The sequence below is a fragment of the Hyla sarda genome, chromosome 4 (genome assembly GCF_029499605.1).
Source record: "Hyla sarda isolate aHylSar1 chromosome 4, aHylSar1.hap1, whole genome shotgun sequence".
Lineage (NCBI taxonomy): Eukaryota > Metazoa > Chordata > Amphibia > Anura > Hylidae > Hyla > Hyla sarda.
Genome location: NC_079192.1, coordinates 167914517 through 167941010, shown reverse-complemented (window position 1 = coordinate 167941010; position 26494 = coordinate 167914517). Strand labels below are relative to the sequence as shown.

The 26494-nt window shown below is 41.6% G+C and overlaps 1 protein-coding gene across 5 annotated transcripts in view; it reads left to right on the top strand.

Annotated features, from left to right (window-relative positions):
• The window catches only part of EDC3 (enhancer of mRNA decapping 3), a 93758-nt gene that overhangs the window by 50641 nt on the left and 16623 nt on the right, over positions 1-26494 (top strand). For all 5 annotated transcript variants that reach the window (XM_056572675.1, XM_056572672.1, XM_056572673.1 and 2 more), the window contains 2 exons: positions 3132-3485; positions 25591-25744. In XM_056572675.1, the coding sequence (XP_056428650.1) occupies positions 3132-3485; positions 25591-25744 (508 nt within the window). The remainder of the gene's footprint in view (positions 1-3131; positions 3486-25590; positions 25745-26494) is intronic.

Genomic DNA, 26494 nt, shown 5'->3' with positions numbered 1-26494 from the left:
CTTCCTGCAGGAGTGGGGGCAATGTTTATTTTCTCTTTTTCTTCAGGGATTCATTGAAGACCTATTTCTGCCAAAAAAGAGAGTGCTGCTTAATAAGCTCTACACATTCACAATTAGATTAAACATTGCCTGGGCTGGGGGACACAGAGTTCATGTCTCAATGCGTGCGCTGCCTCTCAGCTCACTCATACTGTCACGGAGATACAGTGCTGCAGTTCATCCCCCAGGAGGTGGGAATTCCTTCCTCAGCACGAGATGTGAACAGGTTGTAAGCCACAGGCACGTACGCTGTCACTCAAAACTAGGACACTGCTGTACTTTTTCTCTATATATGAAATTCTTTACCTTGAAGTGAAGAGACGGGAAGAAATTGTTGCATGCTATATTACATAAATATAACCGTACATCACGCAAGGCACCATAGACATGTTTTCTTTCCTTCAACAGTAACTAGAATCTTCTTTTGTGTTTTTCTAGTATTTATTATATCACAAATAGAAAATATTTTTGTTTCTTTACACTGTACACTTTTGTTAGCTGGGTATATTCTTTAATATCTGTATGTCTCCATTGATTGATACTGTAACCTGCCTCATTAACAGTTGTATCCCAAACTTAAAGTAAAGGGCTGAATTAATTTCCTGTTTGTACATCATGTTTACTTCCCCCAAATTTATCAAAATGGCGCACATTCTTCATAAATGGCGAAATAGCTTTGCCAAGAATGTGCACCTTTGGATTACAAGTTACAATTTCAAGTTGTCTCATTTGATAAATCAGCTACCACTACAAAAATGGCTCTTTTGACTTTAACCTCCCTTCTTGGGGGGGGGGGGGGGGGGATTCCTAGATCTAATGTTGAGAGGAGCATGCATAGTAACCTTTCTTTTTATAATCAGTGAACGTAATGTAAACATACAAGTGGTGTTTAACCTTTTAACGCCTGGTCATGATCATGGTGTATAAAGTGCGCTTCATACAAAATAAGACCTTACTGCTATCAGCCGGGACGTACAGATAGTGCCAGGCAACGGTAAACTCATCGATGTCTGGCATTAAAAGGGTTGTGTAACCTCTGCTCTTGCCAGCTCCTTCCTGTTTGCAGTGGCCATAGGTGATCAAAAAAGCTGAAAGGTCAGTGGTAGAGAAGTTATGCAAGTTGTGCAACTCACATTGCCTCTAATGGAAGTTGGACAAATGGTGTAGCCTGCAAGCTGCACTCTTTACATAACTCCCAACCTCTAGCCACTGCAAAAACGGCAGGAGCTGGCCAGAAGAGACAAAGTGGGACAACCCCTATAGCACAGCATTGCTTGGTGTTTGCAGTCTAAAGATTGCAGGTATTGTTTTCCCATGGGGGACTAGAAAATGGTGAAAAAAATTATAAATGTAAATAAGCCACTCCCCTAATAAAAGTTTAAATCACCCCTATTTCCATTTTTTTAGATAAGAAAATACAAAAACAAATAAACATATTTGGTATTGCCGTATGCGGAAATTTCCAAACTGTTAAAATATAATGTTAATTAAACCGTACAGTATCAATGGCGTAAATGTAAAAAAATTCAAAAGTCCAGAATTTTTTTTATAAAAAGTGATCAAAAAGTCCTAAATAAAAATGGTACTGATAAAAACTTAAGATCACGGTGTAAAAAATGAGCCTTGTATAGGAAAAATAAGTGTTAAAGGGGTCAGATGAGGACAATTTTAAGCATACAAATTTTCAGTTTTTAATTGGTTACACTTAAAACAAGCCCTCATACAGCACTGTAGGGGAAAAAGTCATGGCTATTAAAAGTCAAGGAGGAAAAAACGAACACGCAAACATGAAAAATGGCTGTGTTAACTACTTAACTGTGTTAAGGGTTAACTACTTCAGAAAATTGCAGAAAATGCAACTGGCAAACTTTTCCTCTGCACAGGTTTTAATAAGTCTCCTCCGTTATGTATTGAGTACCTCACTAGACAGTTTTGAAAAGTGTCCAAGAAAACGAGTCATGGCTACATGACCTTGTGTACATGTGAAATGTGCCAGATTGATTAATAGATTGCACCATGTAGGTAGGACCCACCTGTAAGTAGTATCCCCCCTGGATGTAGGACCCCCCAATAGTTAGCTTGCCTCCCCCCCTGTAGGTAGCTTTTCCACTGTAAATAGCCCCCCTGTAGTTAACTTGCCCCCTGAAAGACTCTTTTCTCCCACAACCTCCCCCCCCCCCCCCCCAACAACAGTTCCCCCATAGTAATTGACGTCTTCTCCAGCTTCTTTCTGTGACTTCAGAGCTAGGATGTGCTAGGACCCCTGTGGCGGTGATACACCTCAGAGATCCTAGCACGTCACGTCACCATCCTTGCCAGACTGTTGCGGCACAACAGGCGGGTCCTTGCAGCATACCTGCAGCTTCTCCCTGTTGCTTAGTTTTTATAGCTTAATTTAAGTCTGTATTAATAATTCTGCTACATTAGGATGTGGCCACATGAAGTGGCTGGCTGCTTGTAGATGAAAACCTAACAGACATGCAATAAATGTGGTTTTCTAATAGATTTTAGTTGGCTGCATGCTTTTGTGCAGCCATTAGCGCATTACCTACAGAATCTTACAGCCATTGATGGTCTGTTTGAAATTTGCACCTAGTGCATGTTTCAGTCACATGCTTCCAGCCACTATTTAAGGCCCTTATCATGACAACTTGAAATATCTTGTGTAACACCAAGTTTTAAAGTCCTTTTCGTGTAAAGTTTGTGTCATTTTTTGGTTTTTCATTGTTTTATTGTACATAGTATGACTCAGCATATTACCTTACTTACCATAGGTCCCTTGAGGACACCAGCTAGTGTCTATTTGCTCTGCTTTAAAGACAGATCTGTGTATAGAAAATTTGTTTAAAAGGCAGCGTGAAATTATTACAATATGTAAAATCAATCTTTGCAAGTAAATCTCTCAAGTACATAATGTTCTAATAGCAAGAAAGCACGGAAATGTCACACAAGCATTCTGATGTGCAAATATACTCCCAATTGAGAATTTTATGTGTATAATATAACATAAATCCATCATTGCAAGGCATTTTAATTAACATAAGCAATGTGGGTTATATAAATGTTATATTCATAATATTTTTCTTCCTTAGGGTCATCAAGCAGTCGATATCCTAACCAAGTGACCCCTAAGAAGAGTGGCCCCAAGAATGGGCAGATGAAGGCCCGAGATGATGAATGCTTTGGAGAGGACTTAGAAGAAATTCCTGATACAGATTTTGATTTCGAAGGGAATCTTGCTCTTTTTGACAAAGCAGCTGTCTTTGAAGAGATAGATACTCATGAGAGGAAGAGTGGAGGAGGCACTGGTAGTGTGCCAAAGTCTCGTGGGACCCCTAGTGACAGAGCCCCAACATACAGACATGATGAAAACATACTTGAATCAGAGCCAATTGTATATAGGAGAATTATAGTACCACAGCCTGGTGGCAAGGAATTTTGCACGGGTAAGAAAAGGTAGTCTGTTATGTTGGTCCCGTTTGCATCAACCTAATATGAGAATGAAGAGTATCACTGACTGAGAAGAGGTCCTACATAGAATTTTACTTTTATTAGGTATGTATTAAAAATATTTAGAAATCAGATCCATGGTTATTCAAAAACCAACAAAATATTTCACTTGCTACTCATACCCTTTTCTGTCCAATCCCCTGATCAACCCTATGTATGTCTGGGGTGAGAGAGACACATTGCGTGTATGGTACTGTGTTTGACTGGATTTTGTTGGTGTGGGCATCTTTCTTGACGTATAGGGGACAGTATCAGCCACTTGTGTTTGGCTTTTGCGCCGCCTTTATGTTTCTAGTTTAAATATAATCACAGATGATTCCCCCATTTTGTGTTTTTGCGATTTGCACTTTACCAAGTGTAGTGATATGTTGTTTTTGTATTGCCACAGATCTGATTTAGAATTTTTTTTAAAATAAATACCTACCTAAAGTTAAATTTTATGTAGGACCTTTTCTCCATCAGTGATACTTTTTATATTTGGTACTACCAGTTTCATTGATCATCTCATTTTCTCAGTGATTTGTTAATATGAGAATGAATGTTGGTAGACAAAAATTTGTAAATTTTGGGACATTTTAACCCCTTAACCCCTTAAGGACACATGACGTACTGGAACGTCATGTGTCCACTCCCTATCTATAACGCGGGGCCACGGCGTGGCCCCGCGTCATAGCGGTTCGGGCCCGGCCTCTAACAACGGCCGGGACCCGTGGCTAATAGCGCGCGGCATTGATCGCTGTGCCGCGCGCTATTAACCCTTTAGACGCGGCGTTCAAAGTTGAACGCCGCGTCTAAAGTGAAACCGAAAGCATGCCGGCTAGCTCAGTGGGCTGTTCGGGATAGCCGCGGTGAAATCGCGGCATCCCGAACAGCTGACAGGACAGCGGGAGGGCCCCTACCTGCCTCCTCGCTGTCCGATCGCCGAATGACTGCTCAGTGCCTGAGATCCAGGCATGAGCAGTCATGCGGCAGAATCATCGATCACTGGTTTCTTATGAGAAACCAGTGATCAATGTAAAAGATCAGTGTGTGCAGTGTTATAGGTCCCTATGGGACCTATAACACTGCAAAAAAAAAGTGCAAAAAAAAAGTGAATAAACATCATTTAACCCCTTCCCTATTAAAAGTTTGAATCACCCCCCTTTTCCCATAAAAGAAAAAACACAGTGTAAATAAAAATAAAAATAAACATAAATGGTATCGCCGCGTGCGGAAATGTCCGAATTATAAAAATATATCGTTAATTAAACCGCTCGGTCAATGGCGTGCGCGCAAAAAAATTCCAAAGTCCAAAATAGTGCATTTTTGGTCACTTTTTATATCATGAAAAAATGAATAAAAAGCGATCAATAAGTCCTATCAATGCAAAAATGATACCGTTAAAAACTTCAGATCACGGCGCAAAAAATGAGCCCTCATACCGCCCCATACACGGAAAAATAAAAAAGTTATAGGGGTCAGAAGATGACAATTTTAAACGTATAAATTTTTCTGCATGAAGTTATGATTTTTTCCAGAAGTGCGACAAATTCAAACCTGTATAAGTAGGGTATCATTTTAATCATATGGACCTACAGAATAAAGGTAAGGTGTCATTTTTACCGAAAAATGTACTACGTAGAAACGGAAGCCCCCAAAAGTTACAAAATGGCGTTTTTTTTTTCTATTTTGTCTCACAATGATTTTTTTTCCCGTTTCACCGTAGATTTTTGGGCACAATGACTGACGTCATTACAAAGTAGAATTGGTGGTGCAAAAAATAAGCCATCATATGGATTTTTAGGTGCAAAATTGAAAGAGTTATGATTTTTTAAAGGCAAGGAGCAAAAAACGAAAATGCAAAAACGGAAAAACCCCCGGTCCTTAAGGGGTTAAGGACTTTTTCATAACGCTTTCAATTTTCCACCTACAGACCTATTCGAGGGCTTGTTTTTTGTGCCACCAATTTTACTCCAAAATGACATCAATCATTTGACCACAAAATCTACAGGAAAACAAAAAAAAATAGCAGCCATGCGGCATCTAAGGGGTCAATAGCGGGCATTAGCCTTCCCGCTATGATGCACGCTCCTTTAGGTGTGAAGAAAATGTAATTGAATGACAGCCACCCTTGTCAGTCATCTAATGGCGCAATTTATCAAGTAAGGTGCCATTGCTGAGATAGACTTGGCACTTTTCTCTATACCTGTTTCCAAAGTAAATCTGAGCCTAGTTTTAGCTATTGACAAATGTGCCACTACCCAAAAAACTTAAAGGCATTATCCAGGAATAGATAAACGGAGCCAATTTCTTCTAAAAACAACACAACACCTGTCATCAGGTTGTATGTGGTATTACAGTTTGGCTCCATTCACTTAAAGGGTTCGTTCACACGTGCATATTTTGTTGCAGATCTGCAGCAGATTTTCAGAAAATATGCATGTGTAAACGCACCATATGGGTACGTTCACAAGGGCGGATTACCTGCGGAATTTCCGCAGCTTATTTGCCACCATTGACTTCAATGGGTCTGCAGAAAATCTGCAATAGAGGATGATTTGCAGATTTTACTTCGGACCCATTGATGTCAATAATAGCAAAATCTGCAGCGGATTTTCCCACAACAAATATGCTGCAGAAATTCCGCAGGTAATTCGCCCGTGTGAACGTACCCTAAAGGAACTTAGGTGCAATACCTCACAGAACCTGAGGACAGGTGTGACACAGTTTTTTTAATCAGCTTTTTTTTTTTTGTAAACTTCTGGACAACATAAATAATAGTAATTATTGAAGTTGCCTTTTTTATTTTCTTCTTTAACCTCTTGAGGTCGAAGGGTGTACCTGTACGTCCTTGTACCGCTCCCGTTCTATGACGCGCACTGAGGAGCTGTGCGCGGGTCATAGTGGGGTGGTCCTGGCGGCTATCGCCGGACATCACGGTGATGCCTGACATTAACCCCTTAGACACCGCAATCAAAGTTGATTGTGACGTCTAAAATGTTAAACACTTCCCAGCTGCTCATAGGTGCTGATCGGGACTACTGCGGTGAAACAGAGGTGTCGCGATCAGCTGAGAGGATGGCAGGAGGGCCCTTACCTGCCTCATCATCGTCTGATCGATGATCTGATGCTACAGCCAGCCATGGCAGGCTGGAGCAGTAGAGCACCGATAACACTGAAAAAATGCTATGCTATGAAAAATGGCCCGGTCCTCAAGGGGTTAAAATTCTGCAGTGGAAATAATCTCAGATATACCTTACCTTACTGTGTACACTGTCTTATATGGGGTCCCCAGATTGCACTTTGGACTGATTTCATATTATTTCAGTTATTTTCTCATGTAATTTTTTAGATAAAAAATGCAGTATAACATTGGATGTAAACAAAGGTGTAGGATACGGTCCCTAATATAGAACTATGCTCTGGCCTCATAACATTTCTAAATCAATGTGATTGTTGCAGACAGAAATGGGTTACTGGCGTATTGTATGTATTACATGTGACCCTTGCCCCTTCCCACAGTGTGAATGATTGCCTTGCATGTGTTGCGTGTTAAGAGTGCTGCTCAGTCAGTATCTGCCTAGCTTCACTACCAGCTGTAAAATCTCATAGTAAAACTTTTCAAACAGCCCCCCTCCCTCCTCCTTTCTGGGCCTCTTTAATTGCTTGGCTTCCTGAGCAGCTAAGCCTCCCCCCAGCTTCCTATCCACAGCATGCCCCATTGTGCCTGAGGTTCAGCTTGTTTAGATGAACATATATTGCTTTGCCCAGCTCCCCCTATTTTTACTTCATATTTTATGTTTAACTTCACCTTCCAGCCTTCTGATCTCCCTGAGGAGCGTGTGCCCCCGCTCTCTACCCCACTGTAAAGATTATATTACATCCCTTATTACTTCTGCTGTGGTTTCACTAGAATGGCCTTGCGTGTGTGTGAGACAGGAGGCGTTCCTTCTTCACTCGCACTTATGTCATCCAGTAATTAAAAGTCTAAACATTAGCTTTAGATTCATCCTCCTTGCGTGACAGGACTTTCTCCTTCACCCTTTCTGCCCTCCATTAGGTTGTGTGCGAAGGACTGATTCACCTTGGCAAAAGTAAAATAGTTAAATACTCTTACTTGCCAGTTCCTGGAAGTTACCTTCCTGTTTTAGTGTGAGCATGCCAGCAGCATAGTGTTGTATGGCACGCAAAGTGTTAGGAACACAGGCAACTGTAACATGTAATTAGAACATAGATTTTGTCTGTTATCAGGAATCCTAGGGGTGAACCTTGGTGTATAATACGATGAAGCAGATTATGGCAGGGGGTTACTGGCTTACTGCACAACAACGTGTGGTTTACCTGTGAATTGTGCACGTTTTGATTAGCTAAACCACTGTAATTCGTGGTAAGGGTAGGGTCACACACAGCATATACGCAGCGTTTTTCACACTGAGTAAAATCCACTGCACAGTGGGAAATATGCTATATATTCTCTCTGAGCAAACACACGGATACCTGACGACAGGGCTACCCAGTGTGCAGTAAGGTGTGGACGTGGTCCCCTGCGTCACAGTCACGTTGGTGCTCTGGGCCCACTTCCAAACCTCACTGCACACACAGGTCTGCTGCTGGCTAGCCCTATGGGGGAGATTTATCAAAACCTGTGCAGAGGAAAAGTTGAGTTGCCCATAGCAACCAAACAGATCACTTCTTTCATTTTTAACAAGGCCTCTGTGAAATGAAAGAAGCGATCTGATTGGTTGCTATGGGCAACTGGGCAACTTTTCCTCTCGACAGGTTTTGATAAATCTCCCCCTATGTGTCTGCTTGTGAGAGAATATGCTGTGTATTTCCCGCTGCATAGTGGACTATGTGCCACATGAAATATACCCTAACAAGAATTATATTGCTTGTATAAACTTCCTTATACTATTGATAAATAAAGGGGCTTTTGATTAAATGGATAAGATGGCCACTTGGCTATCTCCAGCCTGTTTGTGCCTTGGGGGAGATGGTGCCAAAACAGTCGACATAGAAATAGTCATTAATGGGAATTGTGCAGTGGTACGTAACAATCGTAGCTCCCAAAGTTGCACCCTTTGCAAACTCCCATTACTGTCAATGGGGGTAACACAAGTTGTGACTGGAGATGGCAAGGCAGCTAACTTTTACATTACAGTGGTCCCTCAAGTTACAATATTAATTGGTTCCAGGACGACCATTGTATGTTGAAACCATTGCATGTTGAGACCAGAACTCAATGGAAACCTGGGAATTGGTTCTAAAGCCCCAAAATGTCATCCAAAAATAGGAAAAAGTGAGGACTAAAGAAAAATAAGTAGATGACTTATATATATATATATATATATATATATATATATATATATATATATATATATATAAAGCAAGTCCTTACATATAAAAGTAAGAAAGATCTGCTGGGAGCTGTAAATCACTGTCTATGTCAGCCAAAGGCTGTCCGGGTATGCTGGAAGTTGTAGTTTTGCAACAGCTGGGGACACCCTGCTTAGGAAACACTATGTAGAGGACAGGAGCTTCTTCAGGGTCCTGTACAGTACACGCAATGTCCTTAAAAAGTAACATGGAGTCGCCCTCACCTGGTGTCCAAAGGAGCAGCTAACCCTGGTACAGGTAAAGTGCACAGAACATATAATACCTCCCTGTACTGTTGGGGGCGCTACCAGACACCGGTCAGTGCATACGCTTCAGTAATACAGGTGTTTTACCAGTAAATTGCCCACTCTCATTGATCAGTTCTCTCGGCCATTGACAAGTTTCACAGATCTGGACTGTCTTTATCCAGATTGTCATTGTATGTTGAGTCTGGGTTCAACTTACAATGGTCCAGAAAAGACCATTGTATGTTGAAACTATTGTATGTTGAGGCCATAGTAAGTTGAGGGATCACTGTAATGGGTTTTAGCATATAGGCAGGCATAGCGGTCAGAGCATGGCCAAACATATACCACATATAGGTGAGGTTTTCCGATTGACAGTGTCCACAGCAGTTTTACCTTTAAAACTGCATGGCCATTAGACAAAAGATTTAATACATATTGCATTGATTAGCAGAAAAACACATGTTGGCACAGCCCTCAGATTGTGCCCACATCTTTGTCTCGCTTTGTCTACTGTGTCTCTACAAGTTTTACCTAACGCTGGCACAGATATGTCAGTTTGGGTCATCGGCTCTTCAGCCGGGCTGAGACTTGCAGCTGTAATACAGATTCAAATGTGTGTCCATATTATTATACTTGTGTTATGCTGGGCATGTTTATATTGGATGCTCTTTATCTGCAAATGTACGCAGGTAAACTTCTAAGCAGAATAGAGTAGAAACAGTAGATGGGGGTGGCGGTGCTACAGCAAAAATTCTGTCTGTAAAATTTATGTTTGACAGCACAGTTAAGAAACAACTAGAACTTTTTAATCCTTCATGTTTCTTCTCTTGTAACATACTGAACTGTACATTCCCCTTCTTTGTTAGGAATAGTTTACAACCCCAAGGTGAAACTACATTCATTGACAAACAAACATTACGCCAAGAAAGAGTTGTTGGAATTGAGGGCTCCATACGTTAAACCGGACTGTTGTCAGATCCTATACAGAACCTGAATTTGTCGCTTAAGACAATCTGAGTCCATAGCAGTCCGCGTGTCTCATTCACTACACCACTGCAAATAAAGGGGACAGTGACTAGCAGTCAATGGTAGGACACATAATGGGTGCGGTGACACAAAATATTCTTCTGCTAAGCACCTGGCAATGGTCCGGGCTGAGACAGCAGTGTGTAATGAAGGTGCCACCTGTGTCTGAATGGTAGAAACATCTGGCATGGAAATTTCGCCATGTGCACAGCGCAGCAGAATCCTGTTGAATTCAACAAGACTCTGCTGCAGCGGAATCTCTGTATCAGATTCCAGTGCGGAATCCGTCACGGCCATTCTGACATGTGAACAAAACCTTTATGATCCTCTCCAATGGTGATCTGTCTTGCCCGTCCAGAACCTGTAACCACTGCTCTAAACGCCTCCTAACAGCTTGGTGAGAAATTCATCTGAACAACCATCCTATTTCTCTGTCCAACGAAGTGCCCCCTCTCAGTCTGTCAACTGGGCTAAAGGTCTTGTAGTGTGTCATAGTGGCATGTCTAGCAGTCAACAATCTATCACCAAGAGGTACACTGCCAAAAAGTAGCCTCTGATAGTTTTTTTTGGGGGGGAAGCGAGGTTGGAAACTTTTATGCCCTCTTGTGGCAAGATCCAGTGTCTAATCAGACCACACCTGTAATCATTTACATATCTATCTGAGACATAACTATGCTGAAATCTTGACCTTTCTATCTGGGTGCACTTTTTTGTTAATGGGTGCAGCTTAGTTAAGGTGTATTTAGATTAAAGAGATACTCCAGTGGAAAACAAATGATTTTAAAATCAACTGGTGCCAAAAAGTTGAACAGATTTGTAAATTACTTCTATATAAAAATCTTAATCCTCTCACTAATTATCAGCTGCTGTATGCGGCAGAGGAAGTTGTATAGTTCTTTTCTGTCTGACCACAGTTCTCTCTGCTGACACCTTTGTCCATGTCAGGAACTGTCCAGAGCTGGAACAAATCCCCATAGCAAACTTCTACTCTGGACAGTTCCTGACATTGAAAGAGGTGTCAGCAGAGAGCACTGTGGTCAGATAGAAAAGAACTATACAACTTCCTCTGCAGCATACAGCAGCTAATAAGTACTGGAAGGATCACGATAATAGAAGTCATTTACAAATCTGTATTACTTTTTGGCACCAGATGATTAAAAAAAATTGTTTTCCACCGAAGTACTCCTTTAAGTAGACACATTCCATAATTTTATGGACTTTAACCCCTTAACGACGCAGGACGTAAATGTACATCCTGGTGACGTGGTACTTAACGCACCAGGATGTACATTTACGTCCTGAGCATAACCGCGGGCATCGGAGCGATGCTGGCATCATGCGCGGCAGGTCCTGGCTGTGGATCGCAGCCAGGGACCCGCCGGTAATGGCGGACACCCGCGATCCCGCAGACCAGAGCAGAAGATCACCGATAACCCTGATAAGTGCTATGTCCTATACATAGCACTGAACAGGATTAGCAATCAAGTGATTGCTTTAAATAGTCCCCTATGGGGACTATTAAAGTGTAAAAATAAAAGTTAAAAAAGTTAAAAAATAAAGTAAAAAAAATTTGAAAAACCCCCTCCCCCAATAAAAATGTAAATTGTCCCATCTTCCCTATTTTCCCCCCAAAAAGTGTAAAAAAAAAAAATTTAAAAAAATGTATATACATATTTGGTATCGCCGCGTGCGTAAATATCCGAACTATTAAAATAAAATGTAAATGATCCCGTACGGTGAACGGCGTGAACGTGTAAAAAAAAAAAAAAAAAAAAAAATCCAAAATAGCTGCTTTTTTATAACATTTTATTCCCAAAAAAATTAATAAAAAATTTTATAAAAGTTTTGTATAAGCAAATATGGTATCAATAAAAAGTACAGATCACGGCGCAAAAAATGAGCCCTCATACCACCGCTTATACGGAAAAATGAAAAAGTTATAGGTCTTCAAAATAGGGGGATTTTAAACGTACTAATTTGGTTAAAAAGTTTGTGATTTTTTTTAAGCGCAACAGTAATAGAAAAGTATATTATCATGGGTATCATTTTAATCGTATTGTCCCAGAGAATAAAGAACACATGTCATGTTTACTGTAAATTGTACGGCGTGAAAACGAAACCTTCCAAAATTAGCAAAATTGCGGTTTTCTTTTTAATTTCCCCACACAAATAGTATTTTTTGGGTTGCACCATACATTTTATGGTAAAGTGAGTGATGGCATTACAACGGACAACTGGTCGCGCAAAAAAACAAGCCCTCATACTAGTCTGTGGATGAAAATATGAAAGAGTTATGAGTCCTTAAGGTCCAAATGGGCTGAGTCCTTAAGGGGTTAAACATGATCAGATTACCCACACAGAACAGCATAGAATTTACTAATACAGTAAAAATTGTTTATGCGCATTCAGTCTTCCACCATGTTTTTTTGCACATGGCCAGATGGATTTATAACTTTTTTTATTTATTTTTTTGCTGGGACTTTATGCATATTACAAAATAGTGTTTTATTGTTTATAGTTTTTTTGTTTGTTATTTTACAGAAATGTTGTATAGATAGCTCCTTAGGAGAAAGTTAAGCATTTCAGATTGTTCAAGAAATCTGTGTGTTTTATTCATCAAAATCTATGGCCTTTTCCCAGAAACAACCCTATTCACATGTATGGATTAGATAATTCAGTCACAGATATCTTCTGCAACAGATCTTCCACTTGTAGACATACCATCAGTCTTGCCCACTTCAGGGCAGGAAAGTACCAAACTGTATAAACAAATACATATATACCTCTTCTTGGAAACTGGACGCCTGTGTTTTTATAGGGGTATTCTCATTATGAGAATTAATGGACTAGGAAATCTCTAGAAAACCAGTGGGGGGGTCCAACTGCTGGGACCCCACCAACCACAAGGGGAGGACAGATTTTCTGTGAATAAAGCATGCAATGTTTCATTCATTTTCTGTGGGGCTTCCGAACATGAGCACTTTGCAGTGTTTGAATGCCCCATGTAGAAAGAATGGATCGCTGCCTGCGCATGCCCGCTGCTACATCCGTTGTCGTGTTGCCTTAGGATCTCAGGATCCAGCAGCCAGAACCGATTCACTAGTTGTTCTCTATCATGTGGATGGGTATTTTCATAGTAAGAATACCCATTTATAACTTATTGGACTAGGGTAGTTACTGTCTCCTGACCAAACTCACACCCATAGCTGGGGTTCATAGGGGGGAATTTATCAAAACATGTATAGAGGAAAAGTTTTGCAGTTGGCCATAGCAACCAATCAGATTGCTTCTTTAATTTCCCAGAAGCCTTTTTAAAAATGAGAGGCAATCTAGTTTGTTGCTATGGGCAACTGCACCACTTTTCGTACTTTTAATACAGTAAATCTCCCCCATAGCCCAGACTTAGACCAGAAGTTGGAAACTTGGCTAATAAAACATAAAAAAGTGAATATTAAAACAAATAGTAATATTCTAAATTATAATAAAAGTGGCCTTTATTGTAATGTTTTTCTCTTTTTAGTGATCCCTATAGCCCTGCACTATATAGGCCCATCACTGCAAGGAGATTTTTATTTTTTCCATTTAACCCCTTAACCCCTTAAGGACTCAGCCCATTTTGGCCTTAAGGACTCAGACAATTTAATTTTTAAGTTTTAATTTTTTCCTCCTCGCCTTCTAAAAATCATAACTCTTTTATATTTTCATCCACAGACTAGTATGAGGACTTGTTTTTTGCGCGACCAGTTGTCCTTTGTAATGACATCACTCATTATATCATAAAATGTATGGCGCAACCAAAAAACACTATTTTTGTGGGGAAATTAAAACGAAAAACGCAATTTTGCTAATTTTGGAAGGTTTCGTTTTCACGCTGTACAATTTATGGTAAAAATGACGTGTTCTTTATTCTGAGGGTCAATACGATTAAAATGATACCCATTATTATATACTTTTATATTATTATTGCGCTTAAAAAAAATCACAAACTTTTTAACCAAATTAGTACGTTTATAATCCCTTTATTTTGATGACCTATAACTTTTTTTATTTTTCCGTATAAGCGGCGGTATGGGGGCTCATTTTTTGCGCCATGATCTGTACTTTTTTTTGATACCACATTTGTATATAAAAAACTTTTAATACATTTTTTATAATTTTTTTAAAAATAAAATGTATTAAAAAAGTAGGAATTTTGGACTTTTTTATTTTTTTTCGTTCACGCCGTTAACCGTACGGGATCATTAACATTTTATTTTAATAGTTCGGAACTTTACGCACGCGGCGATACCAAATATGTCTATAAAAAAAATTTAACGCTTTTTGGGGGTAAAATAGGAAAAAAACGGACGTTTTACTTTTTTATTGGGGGAGGGGATTTTTCACTTTTTTTTTACTTTTACTTTTCCATTTTTTTACATTTTTTTTTTTACACTTGAATAGTCCCCATAGGGGACTATTCATAGCAATACCATGATTGCTAATACTGATCTGTTCTATGTATAGGACATAGAACAGATCAGTATTATCGGTCATCTCCTGCTCTGGTCTGCTCGATCACAGACCAGAGCAGGAGATGCCGGGAGCCGCACGGAGGAAGGAGAGGGGACCTCCGTGCGGCGTTATGAATGATCGGATCCCCGCAGCAGCGCTGCGGGCGATCCGATCGTTCATTTAAATCGCGAACTGCCGCAGATGCCGGGATCTGTATTGATCCCGGCACCTGAGGGGTTAATGGCGGACGCCCGCGAGATCGTGGGTGTCAGCCATTGCCGGCGGGTCCCTGGCTGCGATCAGCCCGCGGTTATGCTTAGGACGTAAATGTACGTCCTGGTGCGTTAAGTACCACCGCACCAGGACGTACATTTACGTCCTGCGTCCTTAAGGGGTTAAAGACCAAGGATGTACCGGTACGTCCTGAGTCCTCTCCCTTACTATAACGCAGGGGCCACGCTGGGGCCCCGCGACATAGCGGGTCGGGCCCGGCCTCTAACAATGGCCTGCACATGTGGCTAATAGTGTGCAGCGCTGATTGCGGTGCCGCACGCTATTAACCCTTTAGACGCGGCATTCAAAGTTGAATGCCACGTCTAAATTGAAAGTAAACCAATGCCGGTTAGCTCAGGGAGCTTTTCGGGATCGCCGTGTTGAAATTGAACAGCTGTAGGACAGCTGGAGGGTCCTCTTACCTGCCTCCTGTTGTCCGATGATTGCTCAGTGCCTGATAACCACGTCTGATCAGTCAAGCGGCAGAATCATTGGTCAATGGTTTCCTATGAGAAACCACTGAACGATGTAAAAGATCAGTGTGTGCAGTGTTATATCCCTTATGGCAGCTATAACATTGCAAAAAAAAAAGGTGAATAAAGATCATTTAACCCCTTCCCTAATAAAAGTTTGAATCACCCCCCATTAAAAAAAAAAAGTGTAAATAAAAATAAACATATGTGGTATTGCCGCGTGTGGTTAGGATTTTTTCCAGAAGTAATACAAAATCAAACCTATATAAGTAGGGTATCATTTTAATCTTATGGACCTATAGAATAAAGATAAGGTGTCATTTTTACCGAAAAGTTTACTGCGTAGAAACGGAAGCCCCCAAAAGTTACAAAATGGTGTTTTTTCTTCTTCAGTTTTGTCGCACAATGATTTTTTTCCCATTTCGTTGTAGATTATAGGGTAAAGTGACTGATGTCATTACAAAGTAGAATTGGTGGCGCAAAAAATAAGCCATCATATGGATTTTTAGGTGCAAAATTGAAAGAGTTAGGATTTTTTAAAGGTAAGGAAAAAACAAAAGTGGAAAAACCCCTGGTCCTTAAGGGGTTAATTTTGGAATGTGAAATACATTTTCTCAAATAGAGATAGTCAGTGTTGTTGCTAGAGCATTCATGGGTCCACAAAAGATTGTTTAAATTGCTCTGAAAAATAATGCCATAGTAAACTTGGTAAATTTTTCTCTATTTTCTAAATGGAAAGGACTACTAGCAGTTTGGGCATACACATTATCAGCTGAAGCTGTGCTGTCATGAAGGGGTTAACCTAGGGATTTGGATAGGTTAAGGAACATAAGGTATGAATGAGCTCTCATGTAAATGGAGGGTATGTTGCGTGTGACTAGAAAACAGCTGGGAAAGCAGGTGCAGCTGGAGTAACCTGTCTGACAGGTCTATATCCTTTTTTCATTCATTTACTGTGTCAAGGATGTCAATCAGGGGTGTGGAAAAAAAAAATAATAATAATAATACTTGTCCAAGGGGCTAAAGCGGAACACAATCTACTTGTCCCTCAAGAAAATCCACTTGTCCTGGTAGATAAAATAATTTCAACCAAAATAGTACGATTCACCCCACTAGACCACCAGGGATGGATATAAGATCCTTTTAGACACTGCTGTCAACTTAGACAGCGGTGATCTAATGGTTTAATAGCGGCCACAGCGATCGCAGCATGCCAGGCTATTAGCGGCGGGAGAGCTGTATCTAGCTCCTTTTACACCCGAGGCAAGCCCAGAAAATTTGCCCCCCCCCCATATACGCACTTAAAATATTTTAATCACTATTTTTCAGTCTTCATATGGACTTATATATGGAGTCTTTTGATTGGAAAACACTGAACAATGCTGTGTTACTGGGGGTGTATTCTGCTTCTCCAGTTTATGTTGTGCATTTTATTTACTCTAATTTATGTGTCTGATAACTAGATAACTACAACACCCAGCATGCCCTGATACAGCCTATGGTTGTGTGGGTGTTGCAGCATGTTGCACTGTATAGTTAAGGTTATTGTGTAACATGCTGGGAGTTGTAGTTTTGGTTGGTGTCAGCTGCAGAGCCACACTCACACCATAAATATACACCATACATATGCACACATCATACATACACCTGCCGCTGCCCCCCATCATACATTACATACACACATACACAGACACCATACACACATCATATATACACATCATATATACACATAACAGATACACCAAACATATGCACACATACATACATACATACCCGGCATGCCCTGATGTAGCCTATGGCTTTGCAGCTGACCCGAACCAAAACTACAACTCCCAGCATGTTGCACTTTATAATTCTACAGTTTCGGTTATGGTGCAACATGCTGGAAGTTGTAGTTATGGTTCGGGCGTGTTTGCGTGCATCCGTGGGGCTCTTGGTCGGCGGGCGAGTATGAAGGGGGCGGGATTTCGGTGGTGCAATTAGTAGTGCGGGTGGCCAGAAACCACAAAACATTTTTTTTTTTAAGAATTAGATAGCACAACTGGCGGCAGCACTTGTCCGTCCGCCCCTGTACAAAACATACATACACACATCGGCCACTGCCCCCTATATTATACATTACATACATCGACACATCATACATACATACACTGGCCACTGTCCCCTATATTATACAGTATATGCATACATCATACATACACCCGCCGCTGCCCCCCATCATACATTACATACACACATCACACATACACAAATCCACTCACACCATAAATATACACCATACATATGCACACATCATACATACACCTGCTGCTGCCCCCCATCATACATTACATACACACATACACAGACACCATACACAAATCATATATACACATACACTCACACCATAAATATACACCATACATATGCACACATCATACATACACCTGCCGCTGCCCCCCCATCATACATTACATACACACATACACAGACACCATACACAAATCATATATACACATACACTCACACCATACATATGCACACATCATACATACACCTGCTGCTGCCCCCCATCATACATTACATACACACATACACAGACACCATACACAAATCATATATACACATACACTCACACCATAAATATACACCATACATATGCACACATCATACATACACCTGCCGCTGCCCCCCCATCATACATTACATACACACATACACAGACACCATACACAAATCATATATACACATACACTCACACCATAAATATACACCATACATATGCACACATCATACATACACCTGCCGCTGCCCCCCCATCATACATTACATACACACATACACAGACACCATACACACATCATATATACACATAACAGATACACCAAACATATGCACACATCATACATACACCCGCCGCTGATACACCCCCCTAATTATACATTACATACATATACAACCACCTTTTCCGCCGCCTGCATGCTCGGCCTCCTCACCTCAGCTGGTGTGAGGTGAAATCCCCAGCCCATGCAGTGCAGTAAGTATGTCTCCTTCACACACACGTCCTCTCCCCTCCCCCTGCTCAGTATTTTCCCCCATGAAAACTTGAAACCTCCCGTGATAAGTGAGGTCCTGTGTAGACAGAGCAGGGGAGGGGAGGAGCTGTGTACAGGGGAGGGGAGCGCTCTACATCCTCCGGGAGGGGGGGTGAGGGGGCGTGGCTTAATTATCTCCTGGGCGATAGGATTATCTCCTGGGCTATAGGATTTCCACATCCCTGTCAATATTTGGTCAAATTGTTAGACATGGTGGATATCAAAATTGTACACGTGAGATAGTATTGGGATTTCAATATCCAGTGTCAATATTCAATGCCATGGACAGGTTGTAAAGTAACATATTTTTTAATTACTAGACAGAATTAATGTTAAGGTAGTATGAAAACAGAGTTGGGCAAATACCATGAGTCAGGCTATGGGACTGAAAACTTGTTACTGGCATCCAACTTTAAAGTCACATTAACTGCACAATTGGTTTTACTATGCATGTCATTATAACTATGCCCCCCCATCCCCTACTCCCAAGATATAGGGATTTTTCTATATAGTTTACTATGTGGACTTTTCTCTAAATGGTCTTCTCTTAAGTGTGCAATAAAAAAAAAATAGTGTGAGTGCTAGGTTTTGAGATTGTGAGCCTGATTCACACTCTCTTTTCAGCCCTCTATGTAGGGTGATCTTATACAGTACAGTTCTTCGCTGTTGTTTCATGGGTAGGGTCACACGTGGCATATTTTCTTGCGTATTTTCCTGCATATTTTCTTAATGAAGTCAATAGTTAACAAAATCCGCTGCAAACAACATGCAGCAAAAAAAGGCCCTACCCTTAAAGCGTACCTGTCAGATCACTCAAAAAAACAAAACCGTTATATGTTGCTCAGTCTCTCATCCTGATCATGTACATATACTTTTTATGTGTCTATGATCTACATTTCTCTTAGAATTAGCTTTATTTCTGAAATACCTTTAATTTTGTCCACCAGAAGCAGGGGGTTGGGTTCCTCACTGTGATAACCACTCCCACTCCCTCACTCTCCTCAGTTCAGTGCTTCCCAACCAGAGTACCTCCAGCTGTTGCAAAACTACAGCTCCCAGCATGCCCACACATCATTTTGCTGTGCTGGCATGCTGGGAGTTTTAGTTTTGCAACAGCTGGAGGCATGTGATCGTGACGTCACAGCTCCGCCCCCGTGTGACATCACGCACCTCCCCCTCAATGCAAGTCTATGGCAGGGGCAAGACAGCCGTCTCGCGCCCTGCCATAGACTTGCATTGAGGGGGCGTGACGTCACATGGGGCGGAGCCGTGACGTCTCTATACTCCGGCCCCGTGATCGGCAGAACATCGCTCCGGGGCCTGATGAGAGCAGGCTGCTGAGTGCAAGATCGCGGGGGTCCTCTGCGGCGGGAACCCACGCGATCAGGCAACTTATCCCCTATCCTTTAGATAGGGGATAAGTTGTCAGCACGATAGTACCCCTTTAATTGGAGATTTGCATTGGGATGGATGATAGTTTCAGCGGTTCCGACATAAACGCAAAAAAAAAAAAAAACACCCACATGTGACCCCATTTTAGAAACTACACCCATCAAGGATCGTAACAAGGGGTGCAGTGAGCATTTACACCTCACAGGTGTCTGATAGATTTTTGGAACATGTGAAATGTCAGTGGGGTATACCCTTATTTTTCGTCGTATAAGATGCTCCGGCATATAAGACGCACCCAATTTTAAAGGAGGAAAATCTAGAAAAAAAGGATTCTGAACCAAATACAATGTAAAGTATTGGACCGTGATCTTCAACCTGCGGACATCCAGATGTTGCAAAACTACAACTCCCAGCAATCCCAGACAGCCAAATGCCGGGAGTTGTAGTTTTGCAACATCTGGAGGTCCGCAGGTTGAAGACCACTGGTATAGGAGGTAATACTCGTGTGTCCCCGCCGCTCCGGACCAGTCACCGCTGCCCGGGATCTCGCCCTCCATTGCTGTCGCCGCGTCCCCGGGGTGTCCCCGTCGCTCCGGAACGTTTCTGCTGCCCGGGATCCTCGCTCTCTGTCGCCGCCATCACGTCGCTATGCACGCCGCTCCTATTGGATCACGGGACGGCATGCATGACAACGTGATGACGACGAAGGGGAGCGCCGGCCATGCAGGGGATCCCGACACGGAGCAGTCATTTGCCGATCGGACACCGAGGAGGCAGGTAAGGTCCCTCCCGGTGCCCTGTAAGCTGTTTGGGACACCGCGATTTCACCGTGGCAGTCCCGAACAGCCCGACTGAGCAGCCGGGTTAGTGTCACTTTTGCTTTAGACGCGGCGGTCAGCTTTGATCGCCGCATCTGAAGGGTTAAGACAGGGCATCACCGCGATCTGTGATGTCCTGTATTAGCGGCTGGGTCCGGCCGTTGATGGTCGCCGGGACCGCCGTGATATGACAGGGTTTTAATGTGTATTTGCCGTATAAGATGCACCAACTTTTCCTCCCCAGTTTTGAATACGGTATACGGAAAATACTGTTCAGTGCACCCCTTGTTACTGTCATGGGGGGTGGGGGGGTGGTGCTTGTTCTTGCACCATGGGGGCTTCCTAAATGCGACATGCCCCCCAAAAACCATTTCAGCAAAATTCCCTCTCAAGAAACCAAATTTTGCTCCTTCTCTTCCGAGAATTGCAGTGCACCCGCAGGGCACATTCATGTATATTTATATACTCAGAAGAAATGGGTTTACACATTTGGGGGCATTTTCTCCTATTACCCCTTGTGAAAATGAAACAAAAATTGGGATAACACCAGCATTTTCCTTTTCTTGTCCCACTTTAATGAAAGTTCATCAAGCACCTGTGAGGTGTTGAGGCTCGCTATACCCCTTGTTACGTTCCTTGAGGGGTATAGTTTCCAAAACAGTATGCCATGTGTCTACAAGAACATGTTAGTGTAAAAAATTGAGATTTAGAATTTTCTCCTGCACTTTGTTGCTATTCCTGTGAGACACCTAAAGGGTTAACAAACTTTCTGAAAGTCATTTTGAATAATTTGAGGGGTGCAGTTTTTATAATGGGGTCCATTATGGGGGATTTCTAACATAAAGACCCTCAAATTCACTTCAAATCTGAACTGGTCCTTAAAAAATTTCGATTTAGAAATTTTTGTGAAATTTGGAGCACTCTTTTTGTGCAAAGTAAAAACATGTAAACTTCATGATGCAAATATAAAGTAGACATATTGTATCTGTGAATCAATATATAATTTATTTGGTATGTCCATTATTGTTACAAGTTTGAAAGTTAGAAAAATGCTACATTTTTTAATTTGTAATGACATTTTTGAATTTTTTCACCACAAAATGATGCAAGTATTGATGAAAATGTACCACTATCTTAAAGTAGAAAATGTCACGAAAATACTTTCTTTGAATCAAATTCATAAGTAAAAGTATCCCAGAGTTATTAATGCCTAAAGAGTAGCTCCCATCATCTTTTTTTTCTTTCTGTCCCTGCCTATTGCCCATCTAACCCCCTCCCTGCCTTAAATTTTTTTTTTTTACTATCTGAGAAATGGCTTTTTGTCTGCCTGGTAGTATGCTCACTTACCAGGCAGACTTCCCCAGCAGGCTCGACATCACTGATGTCTCCTAGGGGGACTTCCGCCCTTAGTTCCTCTATACAGGGTGCCTCCGGCTGTTTCACCACTACAACTCCCAGCTTGCCCTGACATCTATTGGCTGTCAGAGCATGCTGGTAGTTGTAGTGGGGAAAAAACTGGAGGCACCCTGTGGTGAAAACAATAACTTTGTTATGGCCGCGGCGCTACCCCCACAACGACACCCCCCGCGCTGAAGGCAATAAATTTAATGGCTGCGGCGCTAAAATTCCCCCACCCCCACACGAAACAGACATACTGAAGTGAGTCCTGTTAAGTCCTGAGTCCTTCCTGAGGCAGCAGCAGGAGGCAGGGACGGCGTGTGAGGCCAGGGAGCCAATGCGCTCTCAGCGCTCGCTCCCACCTGTCTGATTGGCAGGCAGGGAGCGTGCGCAGGCTGAATGAATTCGGACCAATTGCCAGGCCGGCATCGGTCCGAATTCAGGCGTGATGTCACGCCATGCTTCAGCCGGCCACTAGGAGGGAGACCCCTAGTGGCCGGATTTCAAAATAAAAATAAAGTGTTTTAATTATAAAAATAATAAAGTATATTAGAAATATGTTGTAGTACATCAGTACTACAACATATAAAAAAGAAAAAAGTTCATGACAGTGCCCATTTAAAGGGACAGTGGTCAGATTTTAAAAAAAATGCTCTGGTCCTTAAGTTCAAAATGAAACACGATTTTTCTTTGTCTCATTCTTTTAGGAAAAAGCTGGCATTTTAACGGGTGTGTAGACTTTTTATATACACTGTACATTTTGAAAATCAGCATCTTTACATCTGTCCAGCTGTTACAGTATACAGTATATTCTAATGGCAGTAGTTAAGCCCCTCTTTGCCTTTGGTATTTTCTGTTAGTTTTTCATCATCTTACAAAAAAGTACAGATACAAAAGGGCACAGGGCAAAAGCGCAAGCTTTTGGCCAATGGTCAAATCCATGAACATATCGTGACAAGGAGATATATACTTGTACCAAAAGTAGCCAGCTGCCTCTATCTGAGGTGAGAGGCTTGGCTGCATGCCTTGGTTTTTGTGCCAATTCCTACTGCACGAAAGCCTGGCAGCTGTGATTAGAACAACAGACTCTGCTCCCCATGTGACATGGGTGGCACCCATACTCAAGTTAGTCTACTGTGTGTTGCACGCAACTCTGTCAAATTTCAGAGAAAACACTTGGTCTGCTATTGCCATATCTTTCCTTATCATAATGCTGTTCCTCTTGAACTCTGCCCTTTGCCCTTTTAGTTTATATACATAATTTAAATATTGCAGTCAGAAAGAGATTAAGTACACGATCACTTTTTAACAATTTTAGTCAGGTTGTTTAAAATGTGTACACACGTACACACTTTTGCCAGATAAGAACTTTTTTTTTTTTTTTTGGTAGGTCATCTTCATAAGGCACCCTTTTAGCAAATAGAAACACTATGGGGAGATTTATCAATGTGTCTCCGCAGCCACTTCGCAGCTTGTTTTTTCTTGCCATGGTTTTTGGCTTGAGCGTGTCAAATTCTTCAAAACGGCGCAAAAGACTATTTTGCATAAATAAAAAAATCACCTCAGAACTTGCTGTGGGATGTCATTTTTCTAAGACAAGGCTGAGGTGGCATGCATCTGCATTTTTTTGTAACGTTTCTGCATATTTTTGCGCCTTTTAAAAAAAATACTAAGTTAATCTCATTCACTGCATAGTCAAGAATGAAGCACTGCAATTCACAGTCACTTTTGCTAAAGTTGTCTATTTTGAAATTGCACAAATTTTTGCACAAAATCTAACTACAAAAATGTTGTGCCAAATTTCAGCCAATAAAATGTCAGGAAGGCAATCATTAATCTCCCTCTATGTATTTATAGAGTTGGACCAATAAGTCTTTAATCTTGTGTACATGTTAGCCCATTGTTATGGGGGAGAACAAGATCTGTGGGATACATTGGTAACTCCATGCCAAAACTACGAAGAACTAGAGCGTAAACTAATATTCACACATGGCAAATCTGTTTCAGCAGTTAATTCTTCTTCAGCATGTGGGCGCGCTACATTTCTATTCTACCCTTTGGACAATAGAGCATTAAGGGACACTATCTAAAAGATAAGGGATAAGATGTATGATCGCAGGGGTGTATGGCCGCTGGGAGGGTCGGCAAAAAAGTAATCTGCACGGAGCGAATGCCACTCCATGGTGGATTACAAGCAACCACAGCTATCACGCCCCCTCCCATAGCCAAGCACAGCCAACATTTATCTTCAGAACGCTGGGTTGCTGGGCCAGAAATCATGGTGGGTTCCAACGACCAGACCATTTCCCCTCCACGAAGGAGGCCTGTTTCCAGCAGGCGGAAGTGTACAAATGTAGAAAACGGCTGAGGTAGGGGAGTCAAGGAATTTGCATAATTTACATGGACTTTAATGGCAGTTGTTCAATGGCGTAGGCCTTTTTGGCTGTTTTTGCTTTCCAGCCACCTCTGGCTGCCATAAACAGGAGACCTCTTCATCACCCTTTTTTTTTTTTTTAAGTTTTCTATTGGAAGTCAGGTTAACTATATACTAGTACCAACAAAAATGTGTTAATCCATTTTCCTAAAACATGCTACTCCAATGGCTTGCTTTGCTCAAACTTACCTCTATGCTTTGCTCTCAATAATCTTACAGGGGTTAGCCAACCTTAAAAAATGAATGGCCTGTCCTAAGAAAGGGCCATCAATATTAGATCATGGGGGTGTTAGACTCCCTGCAACCCACCCATCATCTGTTTTGAAGGTGTTGTAGCATTTGTGTTGTGGCTGCAGTCTTTTTAATATCTGCAGTCTCTTTACTGTTTGTAGCAACACTACAAGGTACTGCAGAGTTTCATTTATATACTACTACGGGGTGACTGCAAAAAGCAAGCCCTGCAGCAATCATATGAATGTCCTGTTCCCTTTAAACAGCTGATCTGGAGGTGTGCTGGGAGTCAGGCTCCTAATACTGATGACCTGGCTTAGGGATTGGCCATCAATTCTAAGGGCAATCTTTTAACAGTTTTAAGCTACCAAAACTGCTAACAGCCCTTTAAAGTTGAAGGTGGAATGATACCTTGGGTCTTGGTCATGTTGACTGCATGGCCAAGATCATGCAGGTGTTAAACAGGCTGGCTTTTCTTCATCTTCCATGCCCAGAACCCCATCTCGTGAATTATTGCCAGCGCTAGCGGGGATTGCTAGAGCTATCAATCATATGTGACAGGTGGGGTCAGGTTAGCTCTCCATGCAGAGAGTTCCAGGTGAAGAAGAGGCCACCTTTTTGACCCTTGTGGGGGCTGGGGCACAGAACAATGTTTATCTTGGTCATTAGGCAGCATAATCAAGATCTCAGATATCATTCTACTCCACTTCCCTTGAGTTTATGGAGCTGTCTGTAATTTTGGTAACTGAAAACTGCTAATAGGTTACCTTTACAGCTTGGATAACCCCTTTAATTTTTATTAACCCCTTTTTAAACTTTCTTTCACAGATTCAGGTCTGGTGGTACCCAGCATCTCTTATGTATTGCACAAAAAGCTCTTAAGTGTGGCAGAGAAGCATGGTCTGTCGGTTGAAAAACGGTTGGAAATGGCAGGAATTTGTGCCAGTCAGATGGCACTGACATTACTTGGTGGACCCAACAGGTGAGCTTATTGCTGTTATGTAGGGTTTCATTAATTTTGGAAAACTACTAAATTGGCTCCTTTTGCTGTTTTTTGTGTGAGACAAAACTAAGTTTTTTTGTAATTGGAATGTAAAAGGGAAGGGAGGATAAAATGAAAACTGTAGTTCCCTGATTCTCTTGAGGGCAACCACAGACAATCATATCGCTGATTCCACAGTTCAAAGATGATACAACTGGGGGACATCTAGTATAACAGCAAGCACATCAATCATTGAACTGCTCCTCACATAGTCCAATGTTTGCCCATTTATCATTTGGGAACAAAAAACAGCATAAAGTATAACCCAAATTCAGACTTAGAGATGTGATGTAAATGTGCTGGGTTTCCATTAAGCAGTACGTACTGAAAGGTCTCAGCCACAAAACAAGTTGTGCAAAACTTTTTGTCTCCAACTGTATCAATGTTAAGAGTTGCCAAACCAATGTCTAGTCTTAAAACTGGGAACTGGGCCACCAGGCGTGCGAGATAAGGAGAGGAATGAAGCCAGTTATACAGCCAGGCCTCTATTTCCCACTGTTAAAGTGATACAAGTCTGCCTGGAATGTTCTTCTCACACGCGATGTAGATCTTCTGCCCTCCTCTCTTCCTGCTCTCACACCACTCTGGTAATACCAGTTCTGCTCAGGGCTCCAGAGTGCAAACCAATTCAGCAAGGTCGTGCTTAGCAAGCCTTGCGTGTGTATAAACAAGCACAAATAAATTACTAGG